At 37.6% G+C, this 22,096-nt stretch overlaps 1 protein-coding gene across 1 annotated transcript in view; it reads left to right on the top strand.

Moving 5' to 3' along the window:
- Positions 1–21,425, top strand: part of RabX4 (RAS oncogene family member RabX4) — a 34,568-nt gene extending 13,143 nt beyond the window's left edge. Inside the window, exons 2-6 of the mRNA XM_083111010.1 lie at positions 12,894–12,954; positions 13,940–14,078; positions 15,294–15,383; positions 16,008–16,121; positions 18,610–21,425. Coding sequence (XP_082967136.1) covers positions 12,894–12,954; positions 13,940–14,078; positions 15,294–15,383; positions 16,008–16,121; positions 18,610–18,699 — 494 coding nt within the window. The 3' untranslated portion in view covers positions 18,700–21,425. The remainder of the gene's footprint in view (positions 1–12,893; positions 12,955–13,939; positions 14,079–15,293; positions 15,384–16,007; positions 16,122–18,609) is intronic.
- Positions 21,426–22,096: the final 671 nt, after the last annotated feature.

Raw genomic sequence — 22,096 nt, 5'->3', positions numbered from 1 at the left:
TATATTACCTTATAACGATTAGATACCGTTTACACTGGGGACAATTTTGAATGAAAGGAACCCAGAATTCGAATGCATAACCTGAAATAATCCAAAACGGAGGATCATCTGCCTCACGCCCCATCGAACCAGGGAAAACTCGAAGGGACACAGTCTTCAACAATCCCCTCAGAGAAATCCTCATTGAAATATGATAATCTTAACTGAAGAAGCGTAGCGTAACATTTGAGAGGGAACTGCGGCGTGACCTACATTTATAATCCCTGCATTTTTCTCCAAAGGGAGCAAAGATTGTCTAAACAAAAGGGGGTGGCAGGATGCTCCTTCACTTGATAAATCTGGTGTCAAAACTTTAAGACAAATCGATAGCTACGTATTTTAAGAGCTGCGCTCGAGGAGATCTGAGGGAGCATTCCAATATCATCAGTCTTACTCACATACACACTAAAAGAGGCAAAGTTCAAAAGATGCTTCGTGGATAAAGGATACCAGCACTTAAGAATATCTCATACCATTCTTCAAGAACGAGAACTGTCTTGAAGTATATGTATGCACATAGGATATCTCATACCATTATCTAGAAAACTAGTACAGTGAAAACATTCTACTTTCAAGTGATGGTTCTCGTTAGAAAGTAACTAATTATCCATATTATTCGTTGCTATAATTCTTTCAGCAAGAGTCTAGTTACTGGAATTTAGGCTTAAACAGTCGATTCACCTGGATGAAGCTTTTAACTTAGCTCCGTCATATCTTCATGTAATTAGCTCTGTCATGCTTTCTATTATGTTAGGGTGTGGTTTCACTTTGAGATTATTCTGAGTTACCTCAGTTACTATAATTTCGTACTTAAAGTAAGTGAAAAAGTTTTAAAAGTAAAGAACGAGAATATGCTGAAAAATACATTTTGTAATAATTAAATACAGGGTGTTCAAAAACAACTTTAACAACGGTTGGGTGCTGGTAGATATCATAAGAACAAGTAAATTTTCCTCAAACACATTACCACGAACTGCGCTACAAGCGCTGAAAATTAACCTGCATGCAAACCAACACATCAAACGATGACTCTGACGTAACTTCCAGGGACGAATGGCAGGGTTGCCACTATCGTTCCTTGTTAAGGGAGACGACTTGATAACAACAACTTGGGAGTCTTATCTGAGCATTCAAAAGAATAACGATTCTTGTGATGTTGAAAGAAGGCAACATATTTACAAAGTGACAAAGACAAAGAATTTCTAATAAATGTGGACTGAGGTCTTCTTGATTTAATTATTTTAAATATATCAGGGGATGGATACGTATAGATTATGCAGTTCAGTATTATATAACCTTCTTCACTTACGTTGTTTCATCTATTTTAGGTACAAATATATTAAGATTTTTTTTAAAACCTCTTAATTAATATTAATGTATCAGCATAAGGCACCACGTTTCACATCCATAAAGATATGGGCAAAATTACTGTTCTGTATATTTTATCTTTTAGATTCTTTGGTACTTCGTATTAGTCGAGAGGATATAAAATTATGAATAAAAAAAATTGCATACATTTCCTAAATTAGGTCCGCTTTTAATTTTCCCTTTAAAAACATCGTTTTCACTTGTTAATATTACTTCTAAATATTTTAATTCAAACTGATTGAAATGAGTTCTTATGAAAAGATATATCTAATTTCAAATTCCCAATCCATATATTTCACCAGTCCCTGTTTGTTATCTTCTCGTGGAATTGCAAAAAAGATTCATACATAAGAAAGTGTAGGCCGTGACCACACAAGCGCCGCGCTATCTGTCAAGAGGGTGACTCAGCTGCTGGATCAATGACTTCAGGGGCGAGAGGGGAGGGGAAGGGGTTAGAGTGACGTCGGCAAGTCTCCGGGCATCGGAACTTCTTCTGAGTCATCCCTTTACTCATGACATAATTCATCAGCTGACTGAACACCACATGAATTGGCTATTAATTGTTCAATGTTTACAAGACCATGAGCATATGCACACACGCGCGGACGGACACACACAGTACTTAGTTTCTCTACATTAAATTTGGATTGATTTGGTGTTTTAAGTCCACTTTATGCACAGTAAGGCTAATCGGGACTGGACCTACAGTTTAAAGTGGGATCCGAACCACTATGTGCCTCCACCGGGTATCGAACCCGGGACCCCTTGATTACAAGGCGAGGGCGCTACCACTGCGCCATCGGAGAGGCCCTTTCTCTACATTAAAGAAATAGGTAATATATACAGGGTGATACAAAAATCTCTTGACATTTTCCTTATATAGCTAATGGATTGTTTTCAGGATAGGGACACTGTTGCTTTCTAGCAAGACGGTGCACCACCTCATTTCGCCAGAATCGTTCGAGACTATAGTGCAGGAGGCCTTAGAAAGAGAGTTTCGCGGGCTAGCAGCAGACGTCGCTTGCACACTATTGCCGATACTCTCGTGTCGTCTGCTCTTCAGCCGAACAAACAGGCCGAGGTAGCAAGAGGCAGAGGTCACTCACCCTTCCAGAAGGGTGCAGCGATCTAGCTGTGGCAACCGGGCTCGCTCGTTCGCGGACCTGATTGGTTCTCGCAGACACACCCCCATATTGTCGTCTGCTGTAAGCCCGGGAAGCGATCTTTCTAAGACATCCTGCACTATAGCTCGCTGACACCTTCCCCGATAGGTGGATCGGCAGTGGCTTACCAAAACTTTGGATTGCTGGCTCTCCTGATTCACCTATACTTCTTTGTCTGTTAAAAGCATAGAGCAAATAACACAGCACATAGCTGCAGCAACAGGGGAGATCACACCAACTACATTAGAGCATGTGTTCCGCCTTCTTGATTGAAATCTCAAGAGACATTTGAATCACCCTGCATTAGGCAGTGATTTATCCACACACACACACCCCAACACTCCCTTGACACCTTCAAAATTTCCTCAACACCTCTCCTAAATTTTTCACAAAGGCCTAATTTATTATTATTATAGCTCTAAATTTACCATTACACCCCCTAAATAAGAACTTACATAAGAGAGTGCGGAAGATGGCAAGAGGAGCCGTGCTCTGCTGCAAAATGAATATCAACCTAAATTATATATTTCACACATACAATTTAATTTCGAATACATTAATTTGCACCTGAATAAAATCCTGCGGAACTCCAAGTTAGGTGCTTGCGTTTTTCAGAGGCATTGTCCCCTAAATTCGCGCATTAAAAACAAGCCGTAAATGTGAAGCTCTCAAAAGCATAGCCATGCGCAGACTAATTTATTTTGGGGTGCCTTAAGGGAAGTTTCAATTGCCTACATGCACAATGTTAGCCTAATTATCGTAACTTGGGGTTCCTTTTTCACAAACTATTAGGTGTATAAAGATGAAATTTTAACATTATATTCTCCCAGTATTGGTTATCAATTTAGCACAGGTTTCCATATCATTGTGATGATATTTATACTATTTAACTAATGGAAGTAAACATTTGAAATTTAATACTTGTACATATTAACAAACTTTAACAAATGTAATGCAATACAAGTCTATATCTCCACAGTATAGCTCCTTCGTTCTTATTTCTGGCTCCGAAATACGTTGCAAGGTTTCAATTGGGTTTGACAACACCCCTCCAGAAGACAGAGAAACGATGGCTATTAACGTGCTTAACTGTGCTCTCCAAAGGTTCGTGGTATTAAGTCAGTAAATATTATTTACATCAAAAGCATGAACAAGCACTGGACGAGTTTATTAACAATCTTAATTACTTGAGTTTCAACAGCAATAATGAACTATATAAACTGTCACCGGAAATATTACATTAATTTTCATAATGATACAGATCAATTTTATAATTAACTGTAACAATCAACTAATATTAATAATGGTTTATTCCAATACAAATGCCTCTCTTTGCTGTTAATCATTGGGTTGAATTAATAACCCTGTTTTGTCCTTTTTAATGGGAATTATCTATTAATTCTGAATTTATGTCTGCGTATAGATCCCCCCCCCTTTTCTTGTCTGATATGACGATCATTCGGATGATAATTCAACAAGGAAAGTAATTACTAGTACTACTTCAACAAAACAAACTAAAAATAGTGTTAACAACTAACTACTAAACATAAACCAAACAGTTACCACTACGTGCAGTCAAATCCTATCCCCTGTTGAACTCGTCCGTTACGTGGGGTGTCCGCTTAAACAGGTAGCAAGGTGTAGGGCAGCTGGAAGTGAAGCGAGTGACCTGCGTGGGTGGGTGACATAAGAACACAACTGCGCTATCTATTGGCATTTACAGAAACTAAACCTTTTTTCTTGCAGCCAGAGAGGTCGAAATTCTTCACAGTGCTACGAAAGGTAATATCAGCTGAATTCGTCTCATTAAATAAATCTGTAGGTTCAGTTTTTCCAAGCATTCTAACGCTTACTTCATATAATATTGTACCCGGTTACTTGATATTTTATAATGTGTGTTATATATAAAGGGTGTCTCAAAAATACGGGCTTTTTAAAATTGTTAGTTTGCAACACTGCAATACATGTGGCGCCGTGTAACGCACACAACGTGAAGTAGGTACCATGCCATTCAGTTATGGAGAAGTGGGACTGTGCGCAGCGTGCATACGCTGTGAAAGCGTATTATAAGAATAACGACAGTGTGGAGGCTACACGTCGTGATTTTCGAAGACATTATCAACTTCCGCGCATGCGTTGCGAACTTGGGTTATAAAATTCGAAGAAACAGGTTCGAGCTTGAAGCTGACACAAACAGGTCGACCTCGCAGTGCTTCAACACAGGATAACTTACAGGCTGCCGTCGAGAAAAGTCCAAGTCCAAGACGCTCTGTTCGACGCCAAGCGTCATCTCTGCAGCTGCATATGTCAAGTGTCCACAGCATAATGAAGTTTGACCTTAAGTTCCATCCATACAAACTTCAGATCGTCCAGCAATTGAAACCAAACGATCACAAGCAACGCAGGGATTTCTGTGCAGCAGTGCTGGCAAAATTGGACATTGACGAACAGTTCATTGACAAGGTGTGGATGTCAGACGAGGCCCATTTTCACCTCAGCGGCTTCGTCAATAAGCAAAATTTCAGGTATTGGACATATAACTATATGAATGAAATGCATCTTCTTTCAGACATTATATATTTTTTAGATTAACATAATTTGAAAAATCATATTTGAAGAATCATATTTGGCCTAACCACACTAGGGTTACAGAAATAGGACTTCGGAAACCTTACCTCAGTTGGCATTGCAGTATATCACAAAAGTCATCTCCAGCGTGACCTTCCAGACAAGTTACGGTTAAAGGACCTTGTACCGTACCTGCTACAGTCGTCCAAAAAGGTTTTTCTCTCGTTTCAGGGATGATTCAAATATATATAAATATTTTATTTCTTTACTACAGAAAGGATGTTTAAGAGGTGATGAACTGATGATGATTCGAATTGAGAATGGGCAGTAAAAACGTAGTCGAAAGAAGGTGAAGCAAAAAAAAAAAAGCCGTAAAGACCTTAAAAAGGTTAAAATGGACCAATAAGCCAAAAAACGCCGAAAAAGGGCAAAAAAGGACAAATAAAACCTATCTTTTTCTGGCCTACAATGGCCTAAAATGAACATATATTATGTTGGGCCTCGTCTTCGGTCACTAGGGAAAAAAAGATTTCTCCTCAACTTCCGAGCACTACTTATTATGCTAAAAGTAATTTACAATTCAAAAGTGTACAACTCAGCCCTTCAGAATTTCACAACAACTCTCTACATATGCATGTGAAACATGGATACTTAAAGACTCACGCAAACAATAACCTAAAAGTATGTGAAATAAAATTAAGACTCGACTGAACCTTTTGCCGAGCCCAGGGAAGGCGTTTTAGAATTCTCCTCTCCTTTCCCAAAACCGCTATGATATACCAAATTCTGCAAAATTACATCCGCTTAGAGTATTCACGTGAATCTTCGTGTGGTTTTCTTTTGCTGTTATTTAGATATTCCCAATAGTTGCTCCTTAACCCTACTAAACTATTGCGAATATCGAGACAGGAGAGCAAACCACACGACGACTCACGTGAATGCTGTACAAGGAATTCTAAGCGGATAATATTTTGCAGAATTTGGAATATCATAGCGGTTTTTCAAAAGGAGAGGAAATTTCGAAAACGTTTACGCTGGCATCAGCTAAAGGTCTAGCGACCCTTATGAAGAATCTACGAAATAATCTGGAGTAGAAAGCACTGAGAAATAAAATAACTCAAAATAAAAATATTATAAACTTTATCATGTTTCAAAGAGTAAGTTAATTTGGACACATACATACATAGAATTACAAATGGAAAATTCGTCAAAAGTATTAAGAGATGGAAAACAATAGGAGCAGGAGCAATAGGTAGACAAAAGAACAGATGAGAGGATGACGTCATAAAGGATCTGAAAGGAATGAAAATTAACAAGTGGACAGAGTACCTTCACGATAGAATAAAATGAAGGCAAATTGTTGAGTTTGCCGAAGCGAATACGAATATGTTGTGTTTAAATTTACGTAATTGTCTTATTTGCAATTTTCTTTGCATTAAATATCGTGAAATAACTGCACAGGCCAAGTTCCAACGTTCCGAGAAAGAGTAGAGGATTCCAAAGGGAGACATTAGGCGATAATCGATAGCGCTCATCAAATGACGTCAAAGTGGTAATTTATAACGCTGTCGTTTGCTAATGCCGTAGATAGAAGATGAGGAGCCAGATCCATTATACACGCTCCATTAATTCCGTTTTCTTTGCCACAAGTGTCTTCCGACATCTCTTTCCGTGTCTTTCACATTGTTCATAATTTTCTTCTCAACTCGGGAAAGAAAAGGACAAAGTTTCTCCGGAAACATTTACAGGCAAATTTTAAATAGAATTAATACTTGTAGCGATTGTGTGAACACCGAGGCCATTGTTTATAAAATGAAGACAGAACGAGACCAAGCCCTTCGAGATTTGTCGAGACGTGTCAAAGAGCCACGTCACGATCAAACAATATATTAGAATGTAAGGCACATGAAAATTTCGCCCGAATCAAATTTCCCAAACAAATGGCTGGCTCATAAGTATAAAGGAGATACATTATAATGTGTTGTTTAATGAGAAAATACATTTTAAAGTTTGTTTACAAAAGTTAACACACACACACACAAACACCATGGTTTGCGAGATTTTAAAATTGGGAAACCTTATAGGACACCTTTTCGAGGACCCTCTTTTTGCGATCGACATTTTCTGGATATATATGGGCTCCACTCAGAACATAAGATGGAATTACTTATTGAGCTGGGCTTACACGCTTTTGTATTTGTGTTGCCGCCTGGAATTCTTTGTGGGAACTAATTTACACACACTTCACACACAGTATTCACGAAATTTTCCACTCTTTGAGGAACTATCCAGAATTAACTTATACCAGGGCATTATTCATAACTTTATGCTGAATTTGGTATATTTTCTTTTCCGGTGACCCAGTGAAAGTTTGGTTCTCCGGTGCAAAGGTGTATGTTCTAACGTAGTTCACACAAACGAGCAATTTGTCAACGCGAATGCGCACACACACACATATATTTATTTATTTACTTAGTTAAAATAATTTTATGGTGTGCTAAGAGTGTTTCACCTGTATGCACCTTCACTCTTCACATCTCGTCCATAAAGTCTGCAATTTTTGATTCAATTATAATTAAAAATAAAATAATTTACTATGATCATAAAAATTATGTATACAATTAGAGACATTCAGTATGCATAATACAAATAATAAACTATGTTAAAACTACATAAACACCTCACGCAGTGAAAATAAGTAGAACAATTCTGACATATACATGTAAAACAATAAGATATGGAGTATTATTTTATCACATTTAAATTGACAAAAATATGTATTTTACGAAGATTAGTGCAAACTTTCCTTAAACCATGAATAAGTCCTCCGAAGACCTCAAAACGTTTTTCTCTATCCATTGGTCAAGGATGATTAGATGAAATTGATGAAGCACAACTAACATCGGGACTCGAAACCGGGAACTTTGGTGGAGCGTTCGAAAGTTGACCACTTAAGGCGATTGGCACTCTGTACAAACAATGCTTTTATTTGTTCTTCCCAGAAAGTGAATGCAGAAGGTACGAAACAGTGGACTGCATTTTGCAGACTAACGAGGCTGTGGCGTCCATATGTGTTTGTGATTATCCCTTCAACTCTATCATCTTAGCACCATTCATCCTCATCTTCGCGATTAGCCAAATTTGGCAGAAAAGCGAAGTAAAATGAACTAAATCAAAATCAAGAAGGTACGAATTCGCGGAGAAAGTCTTTCGTAGACGTTCTTGTGAGTATTTCTTGAGAAGAATCGACGAAGAAACCCAACTCTCAGATGAGTTTCATGAGATTATGGATAAATTGGGCCAACATGCGGACAATCCGCCTCGTACGCGACTAAGATAGAAATACGAGGGGCTCCAAAGTGGATCGGCAATCCGTTGGCATGGCAACCGAGGAAGGCCAGACGACTCTCCGTCACATGGCATCATACCATTCTGCTCCTCCACGCCACGTGAGGCTCGCTTTTTAACCAGGAATGCTTTCTTATCCAACCGCGAGGGAAAAACACGTGTAAACCCACGGTTGATTGGTGCATCTTGGATCCGAGTCACATGTAACTGCTTCAATAAAGTTTGGACGATTTAGAGAGATCTTATACAAGCATGTGTAAGCTTACGGGGCAATTTTGGTCACGATTATCTCCAAAACCAGGCGACGCATAATTTTCAGATTTTCCCTGAGCGTAGAGAAAGGATGTTTCTTGAGAACTGTTGTTTGATATTTTGATTTATTTCATCATCTTCCCGTAAATTCATTAAATTTACTCTTAAAATTTCGAATAATTTTCACTTTTCTTGACAAGGCAACCCTGCTGCCAGCCAGTGGCCTTTATAAGGAACATCGTTCAGTTTTAACTTCATTTCAGGTGAGGACGCCAGAGAGAGGCAGGGATCCCTGGTTCGAATCCTGGCCTGGGCATGAGTGTTCCTTCGTTAGTTTCATCATATCATCACTCATCCTTATTTTCGCTAGCCAAAAGTGGCAGAGAAGCTAGGTAAAGTATACCAAATCAATCAAACACAATCAACCAAAGTGGAGCAGGGAAGTCGAACGTCCCCGTTCAACTAGTCCGCCCCTATCATCGCTCTCTGACAAATAAGTAATACTAGATAAATTAATGCTCTCTTAGCCCACACACCCTCTCTCTCTCCAGAAAATATTACCGCCTCCTTATGTTTTCCTGAACTTGATAGTGCGCTCATGATGTCGAAACGGAAGGGGATCCCTATAACTAGGGAGACAAATTTATGGCAAATAAGAACTGAGGAGAGCGGTAAATAAAATGTTAGATCAGCGGTATATACCAGCGGTCGAAAAAAAAATAATTGGCACACACTTTTTCATCACGAGAGGAAACAACATACAAAACAGCTATAAATTGATAAACTACTTCATTTTTATATACTGTACACATACACAAGTACTTAGCTGTCCAACCAAAAAGAAAACATCAACACAAAATCACTTCATTTCTAAATTGCATATCTCAAGTGATTTATTCATTGTATGTATTTAAAGGATATCCTTGCTGTCCAACAAATAAAATAATCACTACTGCACATACACAAACACATGTTGAAAATCACATGATGATAAACAAAATTCATGCATGACTGAACACAAATGACACCATTGTTTCCCTTGATGTGCGGGAACAGACTAATCTTATCGCTGCTACAGCTAGCAAGTTCATTGAAACTGGAAGTTGAGTAGACATTCGGGGGAAGAAAGGAATGCAGCTTGACAGGGAGCTAAGTTTTCGAACTGAGATTATGTGCATGGGAAATCCCAATTTGCAGCGTCTTCCTGATGTGGTCGAAGATAAAACGTTCTTCAGCTGCAAGTGGTAGGAAACTTTAGGCAAACGTTTCGTTACAAATCGACAGTTTGCGCGCACAACCTCGATTACCGGTTTTTGCGTGTTTTCTACTTAATTTGATGATATTTCACGGTTATTTCGCGAAAAAGCGTTCATTTCGTGGAAAAGCACACATTTCGCATTACTTCGCGAATAAAACTCATACATATTTCATCATTGGGGGTGTAGTTACGTGCAGAATGTTCAAAATTACATCTTTTTTCCACATTTCGCGATTTCACGCATCGCGAAAATTCAATGTCCCTACCTATTACTCTCTCTCTTTTAATCTTGTTTCTTCAGGTCATTTTCATGAAATTAGTAGTTTCTTTCTGGTTTCTACAAGTAAGATAGATATATCAGTTTAAATTATCTCAATGAAGTTGTGACTGGCACACATAAGAGCCGTTTTTGGATTATTGGAGCAGGAAGGCTCCAATACATGTTCCATACACACAAATTTTCCTAATTATTGGGTGACTCGTTCCAAATATAAATATTATAAGGTGATGAGATTGAATTTGGCATTAAAATAAGCCATTCAAAAATGATAATAAATGAGTAAATCCTACGGTGCTATGAAGTGCTAAGGCGATAGATTGAAAAGCCTGGGGTTTGCAGTGAAAACCTAGCCATTGCGTAGAAAACATTGAACGAATGTGAAAAAAATGTGTTGAACGTTAATTAAAAATTCTACATATGTATACAATTTAACTAGGCCTGGCCAACCTACCGTATTTGTAAAAGAGGCAGGGACGTAAATAACACCCCCGCGGTGTGGGGGGGGGGGGCGCACTAAGAATGATAAATTAAGAAAGACCAATAGTTCACAGACAGTTACTGGAATCCTTTACTAATTTTTGGGAGAAATATGATGATCTTGCACTGTAGCTACAGAAATGTTTCCTTTTCGGAATGTAGTGTTGACTGAAATCGAAAGAAGAAGGAACAGAATTCTTCTTGATAGAAAACAAAATTCTAGCTAGTAGCATTCCTGACGTATCACTGCTTATATGCTGTATTTGACCCTTACCTGTGACGTCTTCATCAGCTGAGAGGTTGTTTTCCAAGCTAAAATTGATCAAAAATTACTTGAGAAGCACAATGACAAGAGTGAGAGTGAGTGGAGTGGCGTTGTCAAGCATCGAAAGCAATCGGGCTCGAAAACTGGACTTCACCAAACTGGTCATTTAAAAATATCGTAATTTTTGTAGTAACAGTGTATTTTCATACTTTTGTACAGTTGTCGTAACAGTTTTTCACTGATTCAAAGTACATGTATGTATTCATATTTGTATATACCTAAAATAAATGTAGGCGCGAATTAATATTTAGAAAAGGAAGTTTCTTTTTAACGAGTAGGGGCGCACAACTGAAAGTTGCGGGGGGGGGGGGGGGTGGGGAACAGAGCGTGTTAGTTACGCTACTGAAAAGAGGGCTCTCGTATGCACGTGTGAACTGCAAAAGGAGCAGCTGTACTGTAGCGTTTTGAAAGGGGCGAAAAGGAGAGAGTGAGCCCGACAGGAGGCTTCGTATGTTGCGTTCGTGCTGTGTGAAGCCACAGTGCAGTGTCATTGAAACCGTGGCACCAGACACAGGATATGGTTCCGTTGAAAGGACATCTTTCCCGGCAGTATTTCTCACCTCTCGCACCTGGTTCCTCCGCTCCTACTCTGCTGCTTACTGGCCTTGCAGTGCAGCATGCAGGCGGGGATCTCGCACATAATGGACAGCTCTCTGACCTTTACAAGTGCAAGCAAATGCCTCAAGCCTGAATGAAATCAATATTTAAATGGAATATTTAAAGTTGAATGAACATGCTCACTTGCGCATATCTAAGCAACAAGCGTGTCGCATGAATGGATGAGGTCAGTAGACACAGCACCTTTATGATCACCCTGTATATTGTATACCGTCAAGCAATTCCTAACCTCAACTGGGTTGACAAGACTTTTGACTATGCAGGAGGACTTATTGCCTCCTTGGATCTGCTTGTCATGTCAACTTCTCGTAACTCATCGCCCGTCCACCCCCTCCCCCCGCCCACCAATCATCCCCCCGACCGTCTCGACGTGGTTTCTGAAGCGTCGCCAGGCCACCGCAAGTGCAAACAACGTCCCCGGCTTTATTTGTAAGCAGCACAAACACTTCTCGGCGCCTCGTAGACGCTCGACGCCTTCCCAGTTTAGAAGGAGAAAATATACACATTCGTTTACGATTTCACTGAATAAAGATATGTACTATCGGATTTAAAATTATGGATACTCGAGTTTGGACTCCAATTAAAAATAAACCAGTAGATCTATATAAAAACAAGTTACAACAAAATTTAGCTTAATCAATTCTCGTTAAGCTATGGCAACTATTTTTTTTAGAGTATACCTTCGATTTTTTATTGTGAGAACGAAAAAAGTGCCGCTTTGTTGGTGTTTCCAAAGAACTGCTGTCTTTGAAATCTATAAATAAAAAAAACATGTGGTCCGATCGTGATGAAATATAAAAACAGTGCAGATAGAAAGATTTTAAATACAATTCTTAATTTCCAGATCTTTTAAATGAGCCAAAAAAAAAAAAAACACGTTGTTATAATGTTGTGAAACAACTTTTTCTTAGCATTGGATAGTCCTACAATAATATCTTGGTCTTGTTTTGAATCTCTTTGCAGCTGTTTTTAAAACCCATTATCATTGTCAATTCACATTCCGAAACCGATTTTATGCAGATTTTTATTCAACGGAGTAAAAAACGTATGTTGAACGTAGCAATATCCTGTCACTACAGCGGTGTCCGTTGAACCGTGAAAACTGCGGGGCTGTCACTGCATGACACTTACATTCAGTATTAATTTTACAACTCTACGATGATCTGCAACTCATAACATTTTTTGTTTATTTTCCAGGAATAGACTTTAAGCAGAAAATAATTAATTTGGACGGCACACCAGTCAAATTACAGATATGGTAAGTAGCTCAAATGATAGTGTCTGTGCTTTTGATAATTAATTTTCATGTCATTCAACTAGTATATGGAAGAGGAATGAAAAGTTTTAAGAGTTAAGGGCAAAGAATGAAATAACACATGCGTTACAAGTTTGTTCGGCTCATAACTGCCAAGCCGTCATTTTTCTATTCTTTCAGGGGGATAAAAACATTCCTGGCAGGGATAAGAATAATTTTATTTTGCCGGGGCATCCCCCCGTTAATCTGCACACTGCTTATAACACTGCACTTTCTATAAGGTTTGCAACGTGTAATGTATTGGTTATGCTAGCTTGTTGCGAAACAATGTTTCGTGGGTTCGATTCCAAGTATAATCAGGATGGTTCTTTATCCTCTAAATATTTCATAATTCATCATTACAACATTTATCTTCATCGTGCTGTTTGTTTAGTAGTACAGTAAAACCTCGTTAATCCGCACTAATGGGGGGATAAGTTGACCGGTTTAACGAAAGTTCGGATTAACAGAAATAACCTAAAAGAACAGTAGAAAGTGCATTAAAACTCCGCTTATAGCAACAAAACACGTTTATTATGGTTTATTTAAAGAGCATACGCCTAGATACACTATACAGGACTGTACAAAGTCTGCGGGAAACAGAATTTCATCAGAGGTTGACTGCCTTTTCTTTGGAAAGTTCTCTTGTTGACTTCTAGCCACATTTAAAACCTTGCATTCTCCTTTCTTTTGCCTTTTGCCTGTCAGGATTAAGCGAAGTCCGGCTTATCGGAGTCCGGATTAACGAGGTTTTACTGTATTTGCAAAACTTGTTTGAGTTCTTTTTAGTTTTTGTTTTAAGTCCACTTTATGCACACAAAGGCAAAACTTGTTTAATCACAGTTAATATGCATACTTAGCATGCATTCTAATTTATTTAAAGATTAATTAAATTCCTACATTTCAGCCACAAGATAAACGAAATTAAAATCTTCCTTGTGCATTCCAGGGACACAGCTGGACAGGAGCGATTCCGAACGCTGACCACAGCATATTACCGAGGCGCCATGGGGATTCTACTCATGTATGACGTCACCAGTCTCGACTCATTTAATCATTTGTCATATTGGCTTCGTAACATTCAAGAAGTAGGTACACGATTTTCTTGTTCAGTGAAAATTAATAACACAAGGCAAGCTCAACTTACTAAAACCAACTCAATTCCTTTGTTTTAACTGACACAGATTTAACATGGATCCATTTCATATATTTATAAGTATATTGTGTTAAATTTGCATGGAAAAACATAATTTAAAGTGCTTTGAATGACAGTACCAATGAAAATTTATGCTTCTACACTACTACTTATAATAATATGCTAACTAACTAACTAACTCTCTAGCCTTCTTAAACCCGAAGGTTCATGGCTGCAGCAACACAGGCCTTCCATCTGTCCCTATTTTGAGCAAGATCTATATACTCTTTTCCATCTCTACCGATTTCCTTTAGGTCCATCTCAACGTTGTCCCTCCATCTTCGTCTTGGCCTTCGTACAGGTCTCTTACCACCATGTTTCCCAACAAGAATCCTGTGAACTCCTCTTTCCTCTCCCATTCGTGCCACATGGCCTGCCCACCTAAGTCTTCTTGATTTAATCATTCTAATAATATCTGGACATGAATACAAATTATGTAGTTCTAAATTATGTAACCTTCTCCACTCACCCGTCTCCTCATCCCTTTTAGGTCCAAATATTTTCCTAAGGATCTTATTTTCAAATAACATATTTCATATTATTATTATAATAATATGCATAAATATTAATCAGGAACTTTACTTTTCATCAACTGGACCTAACAACGCTTTTTTTGTTATTCAATAAATATTTTTTTAAACTTTTTTGACAATTTACTTGCCAGGACAATTGTTTATATACAATAGCGATCTCAATTACACGTAACTATATGATGATGAATATTTGCTGCTATATCTCTAATTTTATAGCGTCTTTTTACTATTCATGTAATTGTAAGAATAACAATATCAATTTATAATATTATATTAACGTATTAATGATGCACATTTATATCATTTTTGTTATTATTATTTCGGACCGCCTCCACCAAATATATTTCTAGATATGTGCCTGGTAATGTGATGAGTTAGTATGACTCAATAACTTGGCTTTGTTATTTATACTGGAATTATACAAGTATCGGTATCGGAAGGAATCGGTCAGGGTATCGATATAAGCATCGGCAAATAATGGTATCGTCTCAGTCCAAATTGTAATCATTCTTCGAAAACCGTTCTGTCCGATGATTACTTTAAATACCTGCATTTTCTGTTTATCTGTCTTTCAGAACGCTTCCCCAGACGTTGTAAAAGTGCTTGTAGGCAACAAATGTGACGCAACGACGCAACGCTGTGTGGAGTCGGATAGAGGAGAAAAGGTCAGTGAACGTCTTATTATATTATTAAAAAAATATGCGATTTTCTACGTGGCGGCCATTTCCCAATTGTGGTGGACAATGATTTTTTTAGAACTTTGATTTATTCCTCATCATTTTTGGACATTTATAACAGATTTCACTTCTTTGGATTTCTTTTCCAATTTTGTTCTAAAAATATGCGAATTTTCCAAGTGGCGTCGATTTTCCAATATGGGGAGTTGAAGCATCTGTAGCATTTTTGGGGACTTGGAATATGTTATTCCTTACATATTTCTGGACATTTCTACGAAATTTCATTTATTCTTCCAGTTTCGCTTCAAAGATAACGGAATTTTCCATGTGGTGGACATTTCCCAATATGCCAATCAAAGCTCGAGCGGATTATAAGGAACTGTTAATACGTTATTCCCCTACCATGTGAGGGGACATTTACACCAAATTAAATTTAATGAAAGTTGGGTAAATAAAATATTTCGACCAACAAAACGTCAAATGACAGAAACACTATATGGTAATTAATATGACTATGAAGAGGGCAAATATAATCCCTAATAACTGCACTGTGAAATATTACATAGAGTGTGCTTCAAGTCCACAACCAAAATTTTTCCCGTTCTTTTTCAGATGGCAGAGAGTTTCGACATGCCATTTTTCGAAGTGTCCTGCAAGCAAAACATCAACATCGAAGAAGCGTTTCTTACGTTGGCCAGGCGAATTAGGGAACAAAGAGACAGGAGGGTATGTATATTGTTTGACGCAGAATTGCTGTCCAGACCCGTAGATATATATTTCCACACCAGGATACAGAATAGAATTGAGCCCATACACCTACAGTCAAGCAGAATTAACTTGAGAGAAATGGCCGCTCTGTGAGTGATGCAACTGCGCTTGATTGGCTAGAGCGGGGGACTTCCCGCTGTAACGGGCCAACGGAAACTCTTCTTTTTTTTTTTTTTCAGTTTCCGTTGGCCCGTTACAGCGGGAAGTCCCCAGCTCTAGCCAATTCGAGCGCAGTTGCATCACTCACAGAGCGGCCATTTCTCTCAAGTTAATTCTGCTGGACTGTAGTTCAATACATCTTATAAGGAATCCATACTCGTAAAACCCACATCAATTTTGTCTCATTATTAATAATATTTATTTTTTACAATTTTTAGTCACTACCAAAGCGAAAAATAATGTTCATGTCTTCATGCCTTGGTATTTTTCTTTTTAATTGAGATATAATTTGCGGATTAAGTTTTCAGTTTGGTGACCAAGTTTTTTAGGATTGGCAAATGGCAACCGTCAAGGTCCAGATTCGAAAACTACAATTAGCCCTCGTCTTCTATATTTGATTGATTGATCACAGTGAGTTTGCCATAAAGACACTATGGACAGTAGGGTAGGTTCCTATAAGAGTACGCACTTAGTGTTTAAAGTCATATTACGGGAACGTAAACAAACAGAAACACAAAACAACTGCACCTATATCTTAAGTAGTATCTTTACTTTCGTATGGAACTAAAAATAAGGTGAATGGAAACAAAATATAGGATATACAATTAACTTTTTAAATGGATGCAAAATAGTACTCTTAGGGGCATAGTCCTTAAAAAGTACGCAAAAGTTCCTCTGAAAGTACGCACTTGAAAGTGTCGTGGAGATGAAGGAAATAAAATCTCTAACACATGTCACACTGAAAGGCACCCTGTCCTTCATATGAAGAGCAAGCTTCATGCCACCATTGCTCGCAACCTCCACATTGAATCCAGTCTTCTGTAATTGGTTCCCCGTAGATTTCGTGGCATCCTGGGCAGTTGACAACTTCTTGAAGGTCTGTAGATGTGGAAGCTACAGCAGCATCAAATTCCAAGCTCTTTTCCCCTTTGCAACGCTTGCCTCCTTTACTTGGCTCCGTACTTTGGGATGATGCACACTCCAATGTTGTTCGATATGGTGATGTTGTCATTATGCCTCCATGATTGAAAAGGAATAGGCTAGTTAATTTTTTGTAACATGCCAAAGATTTTTGTAAAAAATAAATTTTTTGTAGGAAAACGGATTTATACACATAGGATACTGTACTTTCATTTTACTTGTGATTCAATCTATGTAAATTCGTCTAATTTTACAGAAAATTATTGAGAAATTGTGACCTTAGACATATTTTAAAAAATATCACAGATTCAAGGCATTTTACTACGTAGAAACTGCCCTGTCCCTCAAGAGTACACATGCGAACTCTTTGGGTCCTGGTCAATGCGTACTCTTTGTGGACAACACCACATTCAATGTTTGGTCACCAGACGGCAGAATCAATCAGACTAGACATGTGAAATCCACACCTATGTATTCTCAAGACGTGCACAGATATTTACTATACAGATCATTGTCTTCCCGTTTTAGCGTTATTGTGCAGACGTTATATTCTACAAGCGTAATATTACACTGAAATTGCATTAAAGTACTTACCTGCTAATTACTCAGTCCCCTACCAGCCGCTTGTTACTTCCTTCATGCTCATACACAACCTTCCGTACTGCTGCTTGCTAACGTCTAGAAGCTACCATCCCACAATGCTGCCAGCTTTGGAAATTGCCACTGCGTACTCTTTCAAGACCGTGTACTCTTATAGGAACGTACCCTATGTATATTTGTTTTTATTTTGATTTCTGTGCTTTCTATTTACTTCGCTTTCCTGTTCCTTTTAGCTAATCGCGAAGATCAGGATGAAAGGTAATATGATGAAATTGGTGAAGGGACAATCACAAACACATATGGACAGAACACAATACAAACTCCGCAATTAATCTGCTTAATGCAGTCCAGGGTGTGCTACGTTGAAGAGAGGTTGACATTTGGGTTCTTTTAGGAAAGTCACCCCTTACCCCTCTATTTGAGGAGAGGTAAAGTTGAAATTGGAATTAATTTCAAAAGAAGCAGAAAAATCGGTAGAATAGCATGTGAAATATATGCAAAATCTAGGAAAATCCAGTAAATTTGAAAAATCAGTAACTCGTGAACGGCGCATTTTGCGTGGAAAATGAAAGACATTAAAATTAAAAAGAAGAAAACTCCACACAAGAAACATCCATTTCTACTACAAAAGGGCAACTGGGAGTCCGTGATCGTGGGTGGACCGAATCACTTTCCTATTATTATTTATGTAAAACTACCTTACAAATTTGAATTTCAAGCAAAACCTTGTTCCATCACTTTTCTAACATCAACATCTTCTTTACAGGCAAGCCTCTTCGACTCCACAGAACGACAGGAACCGGAAATAGATCTTACAAAACCTAAGGCTGCGGAGAGTTGGAGATGTGTATGCTGAATGCTGATAATCTTATATTGGGCAAATGAAGAATATACTCCGTGACCAAAACAGAAAACGTATTTCACCTCTCAGTTTGCTACACTGCAGACAAACTAATCTTCTTCTTGCAGACAAGAACAATATGCCTTAAACGTCTAGATACGTCTTTGTAACAACAAAATAAGTACTCTATAAACTAACAGCGGCACTTTGCTGATGTTGCATCAAGTTATCCCTCTTACTTGTCTGTATAAGGAGCAGGGGCGGCGGAAGGAAGGAATGTGGTCGTGCAAACTGACTTTTTGCACCCTCTTTACCCATTTGCGCGATCCTTGTTAACGTGTATAAGGATATTAAATTAACTTTAGATTGGTAACACGAATGCAATTTAGCATTCAACGAATATATATTTCCCATAATCCGAAGAAGTTGACGTAATTAATTGATTACGAAATTCGTAATCTATGTATTCTAGTTGAAACAAAACAATATGTATTTAATCCGTAAATATAGAAAAAAAACAAGTCAATTAAACTGCAGACAAATTTTGTAACAAAGTGTTAATTATTTTATTTATACATTATTGACAATACATTGTAAGGTGCACCGAAAAAAGTTTCGATAAATTTACTTTAAGATTTTTCCTTAAATTATTGAAGCGTAACATTTACAATACACAGACAATTTTTGAAAGCTATTAGTGCCCTTCAAAGATTGGCGCCTCGCTCTTCCGTCGCCCCTGGTAAGTTGCAAAAGAAAGCAAACCAATGGCCCTAGAATTAATTAACCACCGAGATGTACACATTATTAATATGATATTTGTAATTATATTGTGCTTTTTCAAATTTAAATGAACAGCGTCACTTCAAGTGAGATTTACCGAGATTTTGTACAATCTGATGCTGGTTATTGTAAATATGATGAACTTAAAACAAACACTGTTACTTAAACTTATCATATTTAAAAAATAGAGAATTTTATTAAGGATAATTATGGTTTTGTACTATCCATATCGTCTTCTCTAACATTGTCAAACCGCAGGCAAAAACGCTTAATGCCATATGTGCTGCCATGTGTTTTTTTTAAAGTGTTCCATTATGCAAATTAACTTTTTTAGAATGGAATTGTTCGCTTGCCAAGCAGTGCCTAAAGGTAGATACAACTTCCACACGAGCATTCATAGGTTTAAATAACCTGTCTCTTTGGGTATTTGATTGCAGTTGATCTTATGAGAGTTTATGTATTTATTTAAATGGTGCCCCTTTAAGAAAAGAATGTATTACTAAAGTTGTTTATACATTGTGATTATACACTATACCCTTGCTGTAACGCTAAACCAGTCTACGCTTTCAAACACTGGATGTTTAACAAAATATCTAACAGAATAAGCATGTATTCCATTATAATACAATGTGCTTTAAAACAATGCAGGATATTATAATGTACTGTCTGGATTAGATAGTTAAACTACTTTTTAAGTTCATATCAAACTCTTTAAAACATTCCTTAAAAAATCTTACCAATACTCGTCTTTACCTTTGTATTAATGGAGTAACATACGGTAGTAAATAAGTCAATAATATATATATGTAAGTGCATATTTTTGTGGATTATTGGGGGATGTGTTCCTCCGCCCCCTTACACTAAGACACGGGGTCCAAGGCAAACATTAATTCTGAGCATCCTTGAATACAATATCAAACTTTCTCTATTATAAATGTAATATTAAATCATATATTTATGATTTCTGTTCACTTATAATCAGAGAACACCATCCTAGGCAGAATTTTGGGGAAACTAGGCCATTCCTCCCCACAAAGCTATGAGTAAGCAGGAACTACCAAAACTCTGTATATCAATTAAGTAAGGAGTTAAATTTCTTGAACGACTACTTTCTGAAATTTTAATATATTCATATCTTAAATGAGTGACCTAAGAGAAAAATTACACTTCTGAAAGCTACCAAAATAAATTGACATAATTAAAATAATATATTGGTATTTCTAGCTAATGACCCACTGTTTGTGTAGCTGGCATGAATTGCATTTTTCGGTTGTCTATAAATATCCACATACTTCTTACAAGACAATAAAATCATGCGAATTCTACAACTCTTCTTCGTGCAAATACAACCTCTTATGCCCACTTCGATCATAAAAGCAGGGTTACAAATTGCTATTTTAGATTATTTTACATTTTATATTTCGATAAGAAATTTGTTCGACTCTCTGCAGAGCTTTAGAATCTAATACCACCAGATCATTTTCACATTATTATTTTTTCAATACTGCCATCACAATACATATAACAATTTACTTGCATTATATTTTTATCACTTCAGAGAGCTGATGGAATAAATTGTTGGTAACATATCATAAAATCTCCTTCACCATTAAGGCGTAATTATGAGGAAAATGCAGACTTCAATGCCTCCAATTGTATGGGTATAGTGGATGCTATTATATTTTCAATACTCTTAGAGATACAAAAAAAAAATATATATTCTGTTTTTTGCAGTAAAGTCAAAGTTTAAGAGGGGATAATCTTACATTAGTTACAGTTAAATCACATAATAATAGATAAAATATATTAAAAAATAATTGCTCTGGGTATATTAAACTTCTAAAATCGATCATATTTTCCCGAAGAAACACCCACAATTAATTACGTGGTACTTTCAGATGTGAAAGCAGCTTGACAACTATCGCATCTACGAGGAGGTATCAAAAGGTTTTGCCTGTTGAGGTATAATTTATTTAATAATGGAAAGATTGAAACAATGAACATACATATAGTTTGCCTGCAGTATCCTCTACTCAGAGTTACCCTTCCACACAGTTGCCATTATGTTCGATGCATTTGTGCCAGCGTTTTATCCAGTCCTCAAAACCAGTTTGGAAAAATTCCACAGGATAGTCCCTGCCCCACTGTTCAGAGATGTTTTAACCTCCTGTAGGTCATCGAATCTCATGGCACGAAGCACAGACTTAGCTCAGACTTTATGGCCTCAATCATTGCATGTGCTGACCCATAGGACATGTGTACTGCATCAGAAATTTCCTGGATGGTGATGCGTCTATCCTCTCGAATGAGCTCATCATCCCTGTGGAGGTTGTCGTCGGTCAACGACGTTGATGGCCTGTCACTACTTGCCATGTCCACACTTTCTGTTCCTCCCACTTTGAACTTAACTACTTAAGTCTGAGCTAAGTCTGTGCTTCGTGGCATGAGATTCGATGACCTACAGGAGGTTACAACATCTCTGAACAGTGGGGCAGGTAGTGTTCTCTGGAATTTTTCCAAACTGGTTTTGAGGACTGGATAAAACGCTGGCACAAATGCATCGAACGTGATGGCAACTGTGTGGAAGGGTAATTCTGAGTAAAGGACACTACAGGCAAACTATATGTATCTT

This window comes from Lepisma saccharinum, chromosome 24, assembly GCF_977018435.1.
Source record: "Lepisma saccharinum chromosome 24, izLepSacc3.1, whole genome shotgun sequence".
NCBI lineage: Eukaryota > Metazoa > Arthropoda > Insecta > Zygentoma > Lepismatidae > Lepisma > Lepisma saccharinum.
The sequence above is the reverse complement of the archived record's forward strand: the minus strand, read 5'-3'. Positions and strand labels throughout refer to the sequence as shown.